The sequence below is a fragment of the Pipistrellus kuhlii genome, unplaced genomic scaffold, assembly GCF_014108245.1.
Source record: "Pipistrellus kuhlii isolate mPipKuh1 unplaced genomic scaffold, mPipKuh1.p scaffold_m20_p_8, whole genome shotgun sequence".
In the NCBI taxonomy this organism is placed as follows: Eukaryota; Metazoa; Chordata; class Mammalia; order Chiroptera; family Vespertilionidae; genus Pipistrellus; species Pipistrellus kuhlii.
Genome location: NW_023425584.1, coordinates 11,717,634 through 11,731,307, shown reverse-complemented (window position 1 = coordinate 11,731,307; position 13,674 = coordinate 11,717,634). Strand labels below are relative to the sequence as shown.

General features: G+C 42.1%; 1 protein-coding gene and 1 long non-coding RNA gene across 10 annotated transcripts in view; one reads left to right on the top strand and one right to left on the bottom strand.

The window, feature by feature from the left end:
• LOC123651751 overlaps positions 1-11,501 on the bottom strand; it is a 30,131-nt gene extending 18,630 nt beyond the window's left edge. Inside the window, exon 1 of the long non-coding RNA XR_006740638.1 lies at positions 11,483-11,501. This is a non-coding gene — a long non-coding RNA (uncharacterized LOC123651751). The remainder of the gene's footprint in view (positions 1-11,482) is intronic.
• On the top strand, positions 1,064-7,932 carry PTTG1 (PTTG1 regulator of sister chromatid separation, securin). Of its 9 annotated transcripts, none has more exons than XM_045576374.1 (6): positions 1,064-1,207; positions 1,665-1,765; positions 3,421-3,602; positions 5,042-5,135; positions 6,890-7,048; positions 7,792-7,932. In XM_045576374.1, exons 2-6 carry the CDS (start codon positions 1,675-1,677, stop codon positions 7,869-7,871), a joined length of 606 nt encoding a protein of 201 aa, XP_045432330.1. In that variant the 5' UTR covers positions 1,064-1,207; positions 1,665-1,674; the 3' UTR covers positions 7,872-7,932. The 9 variants fall into 9 exon arrangements, with proteins under 9 accessions (XP_045432330.1, XP_036279472.1, XP_045432329.1 ...); XM_036423579.2 differs by having other exon boundaries at positions 1,065-1,207; positions 3,418-3,602; XM_045576373.1 differs by having other exon boundaries at positions 1,111-1,233.
• Positions 11,502-13,674: the final 2,173 nt, after the last annotated feature.

The window sequence follows — 13,674 nt, the reverse complement described above, 5'->3', positions numbered from 1 at the left end:
GTGCCCACAACCAACATTAATTTTTTATTAAGATATTATATGTGTACATAGGTTACCAATCGATCCTTTCTTCTTAATGTATTAAACAACATTCAATAATTATTTGTTTAGTGAATGAATCATTTCGAGGTCAATTTTGGCCCTTGAAATGCCAGAGCTGATGAGCTGACGTATATTGAGAACCATATCTATGACAGTCCCTATTAAGTTATAGAATTTTTTTTTATAGCAAAGATGGAGATTTATTGAAGAACAAGTACAGACTCCCTTGTGGAAGGGGAAGAGTCCCCTAAATTATAGAATTTTAAAGGAATTATGTATTTATTAGGATCAATCATTATTTTGTTTTTAAGCCAGAGATTTCTGTTGCAGTATTAGAAACAGCATCCTAGCCTGAAATATTGAGGAAAGGCCTTCAGTGAGGGAATAATCAGTCCATTCTTAATCACAAGCATAACAGAATGACTCAAATATTGCTGTTTGATCTATTGGTACTTACATTTTTTCTTAATTTTTAATTCTGCTCTGCTAGTGTTCTTTAGACCTAATGGGTTGTTTTCCCACCTGACTATGTATTTTTTCACATCTCTAATTGAAATACAACTGTTATGTACCCATTTTCCCTTAGTTATTTTCCTGAAGACTATCATGCCTTTTCTCCAGGATACCTCTTCTTTTTGGATTTGATCTGGTCTATTTACTCTCTGCACAAATAGTTGATTAGTTGAAGACTTTAGGAAAATAGTTCAGCTGCCACTTCGCCTTGACTTTTTGAATCTCACAATCCTTTCATTTAAAAACGTCTTGGCCCCTTCACTGTTCCAGAAAAAACAAAACAAAACAAAACAAAAGAAAACTCTATATCTTAATATCACAATAATCGTCATAATTATTTGTAATTGGTGACCATATTCTCCCCCTTCCGTTAGTAAAAAACACACCTAAAAGTCCATTATTAAGGTGTCACGAGGTCTGATTTCTTTTTGCCTTCCCTTAGGAACAAGCTGTAATCTTAGGGGAAAAGCTTTCGGGGCGGAGCCTAAGGAACGTATGTTCTTCCTATTGGTTCTTCCTGGAAGTCTCCACCCACTCCGGTCCCGCCTCCTGGGCGGATGAACCAATAGGAATGCGAGTTGTGGTTCAAACGCCGGGCCGGGCGCGCCGGCTGGAGGCTGAGCCGTGGGAGATTTTGGCTGTGGATGCTAACGTGGGTGAACGGAGAGGTCGTGAGAGGTCGGCGGGCCCCGGGGGAATGGGGGGATTGGTCTGGCGAAGAAAAAGGCACTTGGGGACCGGGTTCCGGGGAGTCGGGGCAGGGTGGGGCGGGGCGAGGGCCAGGAGCTGGGTTGGGGTTGGGGCTGGGACTTCCCGGGGTCGTTATAGCGTCCAGCCTGGCTGGCGGCCTTGACTGCATGGCGACCCTCGCCGGCTCGGTTCTCCTGAGTCCCAGGGTTCCTGCCGGCCCCGAACCGCCAGCTCTTCTGGAATGGGGAGCCTCTTACGCGGCCTCCAAGAGCTAAGAGCTGGACGACGTGCCCGTTGGCTCAAGCTCGCGCTTCTCCCTCTGCTTAGCTCTTGCCTTTTTTGCGTGGGAAGTTTGGTCGGTGCTACCTCTTAGGTTCCCTCTGCTTCCCCAGGATCTAATGTGTGTTTCACCCCCCTAGTTAATTCAGAATGGCTACTGTGATCTTTGTGGATAAGGAAAACGGAGAACTAGGCCCCCGTGCGACTCCGAAGGACCGGCTGAAGCTGGGGTCCCGGCCTTGTAAGTATCCAGGCTGCAATCATGCACAGGTTTTGTGGATCAGTATGGTCTGAGCCCAGGGAGGCATAAGTGAACAGCGTAGGCAACTGGAGTCAAGTTTGCTGGATATAGGCATGCCTCCTTTTAGTTATTGCACTTCGCAGATGTTGCATTTAAAAAAATATATATTTTATTGATTTTTTTTACAGAGAGGAAGGGAGAGGTACAGAAAACTAGAAACATCGATGGGAGGGAAACATTGATCAGCTGCCTCCTGCACATGTCCCACTGGGGATGTGCCCGCAACCAAGGTACATGCCCTTGACCGGAATTGAATCCGGGACCTTTCAGTCTGCAGGCTGACACTCTATTCACTGAGCTAAACCGGCTAGGGCAAGATGTTGCATTTTTTACAAATGTTAGGCAAGACCCTCTACCAACAAAAGGCTTATGACTCACTTTATTGCGGTACCTGCTTTATTGTTTTGATTTGTCACCGAACCCGCAATATGTCAGGGGTATACCTGTACTCCTGTTACAACATGCTTGTTATGAGTCTCTCTTTCATGTTCAATACTGGAAAGAGATTGACAATGGCCATGCCACTGTCAAATATGGGGGTTGAGTTGCAGTGAGAATTGGGCCAAGTTTATACACAGCCTTCTGGTTGTACAGATATGTATAGCCTGAATCTTTTTTTTTTTTTTTTTTTTTTGACTATAGATTCACTTTAATATAAACATAGTTGCATTGGAAATTAAAGTTAAATCATACTTAATAGAAAAGTAACATGACAACATGATTTAACAGTGACAATAAGAGGGAATTTAATGTCAGAAATTTGAAGTTATTTCCCAAATAACAGAGCTCATGAAGTTCTATAATTTCACTATTTTCACAGATATTCCAAAATTGAAATTATTATTCTCCTTTAAAACCTATTCCTCCCCTTGCATTCCTTATCTTTTTTTTTTTTATTGATTTTTTTTTTGCCTCCCTCCCTCCTTCCCACACATCCCCTCCCTCCCCAGAGTTTTGTGTCCATTGGTTGTACTTATATGCATGTATAAAAGTCCTTCGGTTGATCTATTATCTCCCCTAGATCTTCCTCCCCTCCCTGCTGTAATTTGACAGTCTACTTGTTGATATACTGTCTCTATATCTATCTTTTGGTTCATCAGTTTATAATGCTCTTTATTATCCACAAATGAGTGAGGTCATGTGGTGTTTCTCTTTCTTTATTGGCTTTTTTCACTCAGCATGATGTTCTCCAATTCCATCCAGGTTGCTGCAAATGATGAGAATTCCTTCTTTTTTATGGCAGCATAGTATTCCATTGTGTAGATGTACCATAGTTTTTGGATCCAATCATCTGCTGACGGACACTTAGGTAGCCTGAATCTTTAAAAAAAAAATAATATTTTTATTGATTTCATAGAGGAAGGGAGAAGGAGAGAGAGATGGAAACATCCATGATGAAAGAGGATCATTGATCAGCTGCCTCCTGCACGCCCCCTACTGGGGATTAAGCCTGCAACCCTGGCTTGTGCCCTTGACTGGAATTGAACCCGGGACCCTTTAATCCGCAGGCTGATGCTCTATTCACTGAGCCAAACCAGCTAGGGCTTGCCTGAATAATCTTATGGTACTTTTTTTTTTTTTTTTTTTTAAAGCAGTCAAAGCGTTAGATGGGAGATCTAAGGTTTCAACACCACATGTTGGCAAAATGTTTGATGCTCCTCCAGCCTTGCGGAAGGCTCCCAGAAAGGCTTTGGGAACTGTCAACAGAGCTACAGAAAAGTCAGCAAAGACTAATGCACCTGTCAGAGAGAAACAGACAGCCTTCTCTTCTAAAACGGTAAGTGCTGTCTATAATGACACTGTTTAAGCACTTCAGCACTTTTGGCTCTTAGAATGACTAGCTATTTTCTCTGGCTTTCTTCCCAGTGAGTAGGTTAAATATAGGCTGGCAAACAGATTGGTAGAAGAGAATCATACTATTTTGGTGGACTTCCTCTGTGCCTTGAGATCAGCAGCCTGCAGCAGCAGGTGAATATTTTTGCCTCACCTGCCCTTAACTGATATCGTGAAGCAGATTTGTTGGTAGTATAGGCATAGCTCAGAGAGCTCAAAGATTGGGTTCTAGCCAAAACCGGTTTGGCTCAGTGGATAGAGCATCAGTCTGCGGACTGAAGAATCTTGGGTTCGATTCCGGTCAAGGGCATGTACCTTGGTTGCGGACACATCCCTGGAAGGAGGCGTACGAGAGGCAGCTGATCGATGACTCTCTCTCATCGATGTTTCTAGCTATCTCTCTCCCTTCCTCTCTGTAAAAAATCAATAAAGTATATACTAAAAAAAAAAAAAAAAAAAAAAAAAAAAAAGATTGGGTTCCAGGGGTGGGAGCAGGCGGGGAGAGGTCCATGGGAGAAAAAAGAGACATATGTAAAACTTTATAAAATATAATAATAATTGGGTTCTAGGCCACCATAATAAGGCAAGTATCACCATAAAGCGAGTTGTCGTTTTAAAGGTGGAGAGAGCTTCAGTTTGTGTAAAAAAAAACAAACAAACAAAAAAACCATTTTGGAAGTCCACCAAAACAGTATGAAGTTCAACAAAGCAAACGGTGATAAAATGAGGAATGTCTGTATCTACTTACACGTGTCAGTACTGACTTTGCAAGGGGTCACATTAATAGAATAGCTCAGGTGCCGCCATCCTCTTCCCCACCTCCCAGAGGAGCACCAGCTCCTTAGGAGACAATTTGCTACCTACCATGCTGACCTGTGTTTGTGTGTGAGCCAGAGTTGCAGGTCAGTGCATCCCAGACTGAGAGAACCTGGCTGAGGAAATAAGTTGGATGTGTGGATGAACACCTTACTTGGATAGTTGTTTTGTTTAATGTGTATTAGGAAAAAAACAACTAATTAAGATAAGACTGATGGAGACACGTGGAAAATCACACTTCCAGAAGCCAAAAATGGCTTTTAGGATTAGCTTCTATTCCGGCTGACTCAGGCCCCTTTCCTTCTCCGGTAGGTTGAGTGATTTGAGTTAATTACTTAACGCTCTAAATTCTTGATGACTTAGGGCTGACTTAAATCTCAAATGTAACGCCTGAGCCACGCTACTAGAATTGTTGAATTGTATTTGTGTGTAATCATGAGAACATAATCTTTAGGATTATGATTCTTAGGAGTCAGCATGGAAATGAAAAAACTTAAAATGTGGTGAAGGCTTCACACATCTTGAAGAAGCCCTCTCGCTAACTCATGTTTTCTTGGCTTGCCGTAGGTGACCGAGAAGACTGTTAAAGCAAAAGGCTCTGTTCCTGCCTCAGATGACACCTATCCAGAAATAGAAAAGTTCTTTCCCTTCAATCCTCTCGGTAGTATCTTTTGGTATTACAAAAATTCTTTAGCCTTTTTTTTTTTTTTTTTTTTTTTGCTGTGGTCGGCAAACTGTGGCTCTCGGGCCACATGCGGCTCTTTGGCCCCTTGAGTGTGTCTCTTTCACAAAATACCACGGCTTGGGCGAGTCTATTTTGAAGAAGTGGCGTTAGAAGAAGTTTGTTTAAAAAAATTTGGCTCTCAAAAGAGATTTCAATCGTTGTACTATTGATATTTGGCTCTGTTGACTAGTCAATAAACATATTAACATAAATAACTTGAAAAAAATAAAATAACTTTTACAAACAAACAAACAAAAACTTGTTGAGAAGACTGGTATGGTTTCATAATATGTATATATTATGGTTTTATATTTTGAAAGCTTGCTTAATTTGACTTAATATAAGATAGCTGGATTCTTATCTGATGTTTGCATTCAATCTGTTGCATCTGTTTAGGTTGCAGTATTTGAAGAAAATCTGGCCTCATGCAGATAAATAGTTAGGAAAGGGAGAAGCATTTAAAATAGTCCTTTCAGAACAGTATAGATAGTTTTCTTTTAATTGGTGGCTTTTTCTGAACACATAGATGCAATGTGAAACCGGAAACCATATCAATGAACATTTGATACTCTGACAGTAAAATTCATTGGTCTGTTTTGCACTTCAAAGTATCTTTTATCCTAACATTCATCACACATTGCTCACCTAGGAATATTGGTTTTATTGAAAAATGTAGATTATCCAAAGGCAGCTTCTTTATACAATTTTAAAAGCACGTTCATTAATATCACCAGTCATCACATCAGAAAAATCTTAAGTATGAGGAAGCTGTCAAGTTCATGATCACAGATAAGTTTTCCAAAATTCTGTTTTTTTTCTTCTTGAAATTGTGAATTCATTTTTAAAATATATTTTATTGATTTTTTACAGAGGGGAAGAGAGAGGGATAGAGAGTCAGAAACATTGATGAGAGAGAAACATTGACCAACCACCTCCTGCACACCCCCTCCTGGGGATGTGCCTGAACCAATGTACATGCCCTTGACCGGAATCGAACTTGGGACCTTTCAGTCCTCAGACTGAGGCTCTATCCACTGAGCCAAACTGGTTTCGGCTTGAAATAGTGAATTTTAATCATTGGCAACAAATACTGTTTTCCTCAAAGGGATAGATTCTTTTCATTCTTCTAAGAAAATGTGCAACAAACACCCATCTCCAAGTAACCACTTTATCTTTTACGTGTTCTTTTGACTAACTGGTGTTTGGAAAAAGGCCTCTAGTTTAGCTTGCAAAGCAACTATTGCCCAAATCCTTTTTCTTTGAGATCACCATCGTACTTCAGTTGGCAGCAGATGGTTCCTGACATACGTCTCATTTTATCTTACAAAATATTAAAAAGACATGACCTCAAAGATCGAAAGCTAAGAAAATTAATACTTTTTACTGCATGTGGTAAAGAGATGTGTGAAGCTGGCACTTTTTGCTGCAGGTGAATGGTAGAGAGGAGTAGTAGGGTTACTAAATACAGTGTCTGGCCCCTGCCTGGGTCCACGCTAAGGCACAGTGATTTTTATCTGCCATTGCTTTTGTGCCATCAATTGCAAGTGTCAGCGCCATGGGGGAAAGGTGTCCATGTTATTAGAAAAGTGGCTTTGACCTTGTGGACCCGCTGAAAGGGCCTCAGACTCCCAGAAGTCCACTGTTCGCGCTGAGACTTTCTGTCCTGATGAAATCCTCTCTCTTTGTGGCAGATTTTGAGAGCTTCGACCTGCCTGAAGAACACCAGATCGCACAGCTCCCCTTGAGTGGAGTGCCTCTCATGATCCTCGACGAGGAGAGGAAACTTGAAAAGCTGTTACACCTGGGCCCCCCTTCACCCCTCAAGGCTCCTTCTCTGCCCTGGGAGTCTGGTAAGTGAGCAAGGACCCTCCTAGAAGGGCCGCAGACAGTTTGTGTCATGACACTTGCATTACCGTGGGGACAGAGTGATGTGGGGGGTTAGTCCACAAGACATTTCTGTCCTTCAGACTTCAGGGTAAGGTTTCAGAATATTGAAAACCCTTCTCCGTTGGTATTGCTGTTTAGTTCCAAATGCCCAGGTAAAATCAAGTCATTCTGGAATCTGGAGAGCCTTAGATATAGCCAAATAAGGTTGAACTTCACATATAATTTCTTAGGTTGTAAGTTGAAGTATAATAAACTTGCTTGGAATGAGAATTCCAAGTTACCTGGGAAGGATCAAGACACCTGTGCAATACCAAGGAATGGCAAAACCTCCTCACTGCACCAGGTTTGCGGACGTGGTTCAAACTGGCAGTCAGTAGCCGTCAGTACATTTTCTGTGTGTTAACTTAGACACTTACATTGTTTCATACATTTTTATTAGCCATATTGTTGGCTCTTACTTGGATCTCTAATAAGAACGATAGTTTCAGGAACTTCTAAGAATCATTTCCTAATATTGGTTAATTCTGGGACCACAACCACATTCCAGGAAATGAGTGTGTATATGTGTAGGTGGGGTGGACATAGAGATTCACTGGACAAAGGGAAAAACAGTTGATGATTAGAAGTGACAACTAATGTCCATGTTGACATGGACAATGAGTCAAGGCAGTTTGCAGGTATTGTCTAAGAAATTCCTGTTTTCTAGATCCGTTCCAGTCTCCCTCAAGCCTTCTGCCAACACTGGATGTTGAATTGCCACCTGTTTGCTATGACTTAGAGATCTAAGTTTCTTAGTGCTTATAGTTTGTATGTATTAATAATTTGTATTAATAAAGACATTCTTTAACAGACTCTTCTTACTATTGCGGTTGTTATTTGTAATTTGCTTAAAATGGTGTAAAAACTTGTACAAGTGTTCATAGCCAAGAGTCTATAATATGACAATAGAAGATTGTCTGATTTGAAAATTTACCTTAAAACCCTTTGGTTTGTTTTAACAGCTTATTTTAGAAGTTGTCACTATTTTCCTTGAAACTTATACCCCTTAATGTGTATTGTCTTTTTGTGGCCATTAATTAGTGACAATTATTAGATTTCTTAATTAGAAAAGCCACTTCAAACTCATTAAGTATCTATTGCTAGGCATTCGTTATGGCTTGTTCTTTTTACAGTGGAACCTCACTTCTTGAACTTAATTTATTCAAGAAATGATTTGTTCAAAAGCCAAATCATTTTTTCCCATCAGAAATAATGTGAGCTGAATTTGTTCTATACCCCCAAATGATTCCCTGTTTTAAATCCTTCTTATATACAAAACATGTCGAATGTACTGTTCAGTCTATAAACAAGCACTTGTTTTCTTAAATTCATCGAACCACCCGCTGCTAGCCTTAAGCGAATCACTTTCAGCACTACAGTGGAACCTTGGTTCTCAAACTTAATTTGTTCTGGAAGGCTGTTAGAGGAGCAGTTTGTTCGAAAGCTGAATCATTTTTTCCCATTAAGAAGAATGAAAGTTAAATTAATCTGTTCTAGACCCCCAAAGGAGTCCCTGTTTTAACTTTTTTTATGTGCAGTACTAGAGCCAAACTCTTAAAGGAGGAAAGGGAATGAGTGCCCTGGTTGTTCGCAGTGAGACCGTCAATGGGAGGTGCAGTCAGATGACCTGAGACTCCAGCCGGGGTTTTAGGGCTGAGAGAGGGAGCACGGTCTGGAAGCAGCTGTGAGGATCCCTGTTGGGGATGGGGATGAGAGACCAGGGGAGGGTTGGTGACGAGCAGGGATGCCAGCCGGGGAGCCAGGGTTTCCTCTCGGTGTGTATGTGACTGTATTTTAGGATACTGCTATGAATGACACATTTATTTATTTTAATGGAACATCATGGGAGTATCCCTTCCCAATACCAGGTTTCTTAGCCTGGGTGAAATTAAGCGAGGGTTTTTCCGTTCTTTTACTTGGAAGGGAATAACAATTGAGAATTAGTAGTTTATGCTCCTTGGTCTTTAGAGAGAGGCATCCAGGGTTAAGACAGAGCCCCTTTCATTGCTCCTGGGAGTCTGTCTCCAGGTTCACCACTGCCCCGACAGGCTGCATCAGGGCACGGAGGAAGGAAAAGGTGGCTGAGAAGACATGCAGTTGCCAGGAGAAGAACAAGAATGGAGGAAAAGAGCAAGAAGCAGCGTTTTGAGGAGCCACTAGGAAGGTTTCATGTGGATGCACTTGCTTTTCATTTGCCCTGTAGACAGCGTGACAGCGCAGTGCTTCCCCAGGGGTGGCTGGAGACTCCGGGTTCCTCAACACCCTTTCAGGGTGTGTGAGGACAAGACGGTTTCAACAGTAGTTCGAAGGTTATTTGCCATTTTCACACCCTTCTCTCACACAAGCATCCTGGAGTTTCGTAGAAGCTGTGTGAAATGTGATTTCCCAGCAGATTGAATGCAGACGTGAAGATGAGAATCCAGCTGTCTTTTTAAGCCAGATATTAAAAAAATCTGCAAAAATGTAAAACAACATCAGTCTTCTCACTAGAATGTTATTTGGGAAAAGAGTTATTTTTTATGAACATGTTAACTATATTAAAATTAGAAAGGGTTGTTACTGCAATGTTTAAATATTTTTTAAATTCCCATTTTAATTTTTTTTTTTAAATTAATCTTCACCTGATAGTATTTTTCTATTGATTTTTAGAAAGAGTGGAAGGGAAGGGGAGAGAGAAAAAGGAAACATTGATGTGAGAGAGACACATTGATTGATTGCCTCTTGCACCCACCGTGACCAGGATTGTGCCTACAATGGAGGTACATACCCTTCCTGGAATTGAACCCAGGACCCTTCAGTTTTGGGCTGATGCTCTATCCCTTCAGCCAAACCTCCTGGGGCTCATTTTAATTTCTAATAACTAACTATCGATATGTATTAGCAGCTGTTTGTGGTCCTTAGTAAGCTTTAAGAGTGTAAAGGAACCCTGAGACCAAACAGTTTGAGAACTCGTGATTGAGTGGATGAGGTGTGCTAGGGGTAGACCCAGGCTTTACGTTGTTTTTGTTTTTTGTTTGTTTTTAAAAAATATATATATATATTTTTATTTCAGAGAGGAAGGGAGAGGGAGAGAGAAACATCCATGATGATAGAATCATTGATCGGTATGCCTGCCACTGGGGACCAAGCCTGCAACCTGAGCATGTGCCCTGACTGGGAATCGAACCATGACCTCTTGGTTCACAGGTAGATGCTCAACCACTGAGCCATGCTGGAAGGGCCAGGCTTTATATTTTAGGATGTTACCTAACCTCTCTGAAACTTAACATCCTTATCTGTAAACTAGGCTACCTCATATACTTATTGTGAGCAACAAATGAAATGTGTTATTAGCATTTTTCACAGTGCTGGGCACGGTTATAATTTTATAAGTGTTGATTATTTCATTAAATAATTGGTTTCATCCAATAATATATATATATATATATATATATGTATATATAATAGTATATGCATAACCCTGTGCTAAGTACTGTGAACACTGTAAAACGTGTAAGCCCCAGTTCTTACTCTGAAGGGGTTTACTGTCCCTGAGGGGAGAGATTTCCGGATTTGTAGTTGTTAACTTTGTGTTCATGTCTCAGCTCTACCTGACTTTGAGCAAGCCGCTTCCTGGGGGGTAAAATCAAGTAATAGAGGCATAGCAGCTGGTCCACTGAGGCGACAGTAAGTTTCCACTGTATCTTTCAGGCCTCACTGCTGCTGCCTCAGTTGCACACCTGGTTTGGTCTTTCTCCTTGAAAATTACACCAAGTTCTTTCTTGGCTTTCTATTTCCAGAACCCACTTTTCTTCCCGAGATAACATAAACTGTGCCACTAGAGGGAGCCTCCTGCCTTCGCAGTCATTCATTTGCTGCTTTCTCTATTTAGGAAATGTCCATTTCGCTGAGATGATGTCTTCAGGGCACTCAGCATGGTGAATGTGGTAAGCTGGGCCCGAGAAACCTGACTCTGATTCAGTCAGTGCATATTTACAGAAACCTCTTTAAATGAACCTGGGACAGGAAGGGTTGGTGGGGGGAAGATTGTGGGTGTCACCACTACCCTCTGACATTTAGTGAGCATGTACTTCATGCCAGGATTGTGCTTCACGTGCATGTCTCATTGAATCTCAGCAACACCATGGGGTGTGGGTATGGGCACTCATTTTAATAGCTGGAAACCCGAGCTCTGATTGGTTAAGTAACTGGTGCAAAATCCAGCTACCAAGTGGTGGTTCACACGCAGGAAGATGTGCTGATTGCAGAGGCTGTGAGCTGGACTGGGAGAGGCCTGGGCTGGCTGGAGGCAGGATTTGGACACAAGGAGACCAGAGAGAGTTTGGTCAGATAGGGGAATTACACTTGTATTATGGAACTAGAGGCCCAGTGCATGAAATCCATGCACTGTGTGTATGTGTGGGGGTGTGTGTTCCTCAGCCTAGCCCGCACCCTCTCCAATCTGGGACCCCTCAGGTGATGTCTGGCTGCTGGTTTAGCCCTGATCCCACAGGCAGTCGGAAATCCTTCTCACAATCCGGGATTGCTGGCTCCTAACCACTTGCATGCCTGCCTGATCACCCCCTAACAGCTCCCCTGCTGGCCTGATTGGCACCTAACTGCTCCCCTGCTGGCCCGATCGCCCCTAACTGCCCTTCCCTGATCTTGTGACAACATGGAGGCAGTCATCTTGTGATGACACGAGGGCGAGACACCACTTAGGCTTTTATTAGAATAGATAGTCTTCACCGGGGATTGTAAACCCTTAAAGCAGGTAGCTGGTCTTGCTATTGGAGAACAATGATTCTCAACCTTATCAGACACAAACCCCCCCCCTTTTTTTTAAAAATATATTTTATTGATTTTTTTACAGAGAGGAAGGGAGAGAGATAGAGAGCTAGAAACGTTGATGAGAGAGAAACATCGACCAGCTGCCTCCTACACACCCCCCACCGGGATGTGCCCACAACCAATGCACATGCCCCCGACCGGAATCGAACCCAGGACCTTTCAGTCCTCAGACTGACGCTCTACCACTGAGTCAAACTTCGGCCAAAACCCCTTTCTATTACAAGTTTTTGTAACTTCCCCTTTACTATCCTGAAGTGAAATTCAAAGGTAGTGTATATCTATATCTTATCTATCTTAGATATTTATCTATCTATCTGTCTATCTACCTGTCTATCTATCTATCTATCTATCTATCTATCTATCTATCTATCTATCTATCTACCTATCTAGATATGCTTACATATAATTACATATAATACAAAAGGAAATACTAACAATTGAATATCAGGCTTACTTATACATATGTAAGCGCCCACACAAAAAGCCACTTGCACAAATTTCCACAGTGTCCACCAGGGGGCGGCATACCTCTTCCACTCATGCAAACCACTCACAGTGTGATCTTGTGACATTGGCCTGTTTCCTCTGCCATTGCAATGGCCTCATGTTAGAGTCCTACAGTGGCATGATTGTCTGCCTGGGGTCTTCTGAGAGGTAAGGGTGGGAAGTGGGATATAAAGAGAGGAAGTCATGGAGTATGGAGCTGACCCTCAATCATTTTGATAGGTTTCTGGCACATGAGCACACCCGATGAGAGTCATATGCTTTAAAGTCTTAGTTTTGTTTATTGAGTCATTTGCTTTAAAAGTGGTTAGGAAGTAACATGTTTGTTTTACTCTAATTGAAATGATTTTAAAAAAATATATTTTATTGATTTTTTACAGAGAGGAAGGGGGAGAGACAGAGTTAGAAACATCAGTGAGAGAGAAACATCGACCAGCCGCCTCCTGCACACCCCCTTACCAAGGTACATGACCCTGACCAGAATCGAACCTGGGACCCCCCAGTCTGCAGGCCGATGCTCTATCCTAGGGGTGTCGAACTCAATCAGAGAAGGGGCCAAAATCTAAAATCCAGCCTAAATCGCGGGCCGAATGGTTTACTGAACAGTCATAAACTGTCATTGTGATGGAAACGCAGCGGAGTGCAGTGATGACAGCGCGGTGCGGGCCACACTGCAAGGCCTGGCGGGACGGATTTGGCCCGCGGGCCTTGTGTTTGACACATGTGCTCTATCCACTGAGCCAAACCGGCTTCAGTTGAAATGATTTTTGAGGTTACTTTGTACTACAGCAAGTGATAACATATTCATTAAAATTTTTTCTTTAAATTGACCAAATTTTACTTTAAATGCATATGTTTAAATTGAAACTTTTGGAAAACATGTATCTCTTAGAGCACATGTGTCAAACACAAGGCCCGCGGGCCAAATCCGTCCCGCCAGGCCTTGCAGTGTGGCCCGCACCGCGCTGTCATCACTGCACTCCGCTGCGTTTCCATCACAATGACAGTTTATGACTGTTCAGTAAACCATTCGGCCCGCGATTTAGGCTGGATTTTAGATTTTGGCCCCTTCTCTGATTGAGTTCGACACCCCTATCTTAGAGGCTAATCTGAGAAAAGAGGTGAAGGGAATATTTTTCTTTAAAAAAAAATTTTTATTGATTTCAGAGGTGAAGGGAGTGGGAAAGAGAGAGAGAAACATCAGTGATGAGAGAGA

Excerpts from the sequence above, each read along its gene's own strand:
- PTTG1 (XM_036423579.2), top strand. The coding sequence starts at position 1,675 with ATGGCTACTGTGATCTTTGTGGATAAGGAAAACGGAGAACTAGGCCCC. Across the intron at positions 1,766-3,417 it reads GAAGCTGGGGTCCCGGCCTT|CAGTCAAAGCGTTAGATGGG; the intron begins GTAAGTATCCAG and ends TTTTTTTTAAAG. Across the intron at positions 5,136-6,889 it reads CTTTCCCTTCAATCCTCTCG|ATTTTGAGAGCTTCGACCTG; the intron begins GTAGTATCTTTT and ends TCTTTGTGGCAG.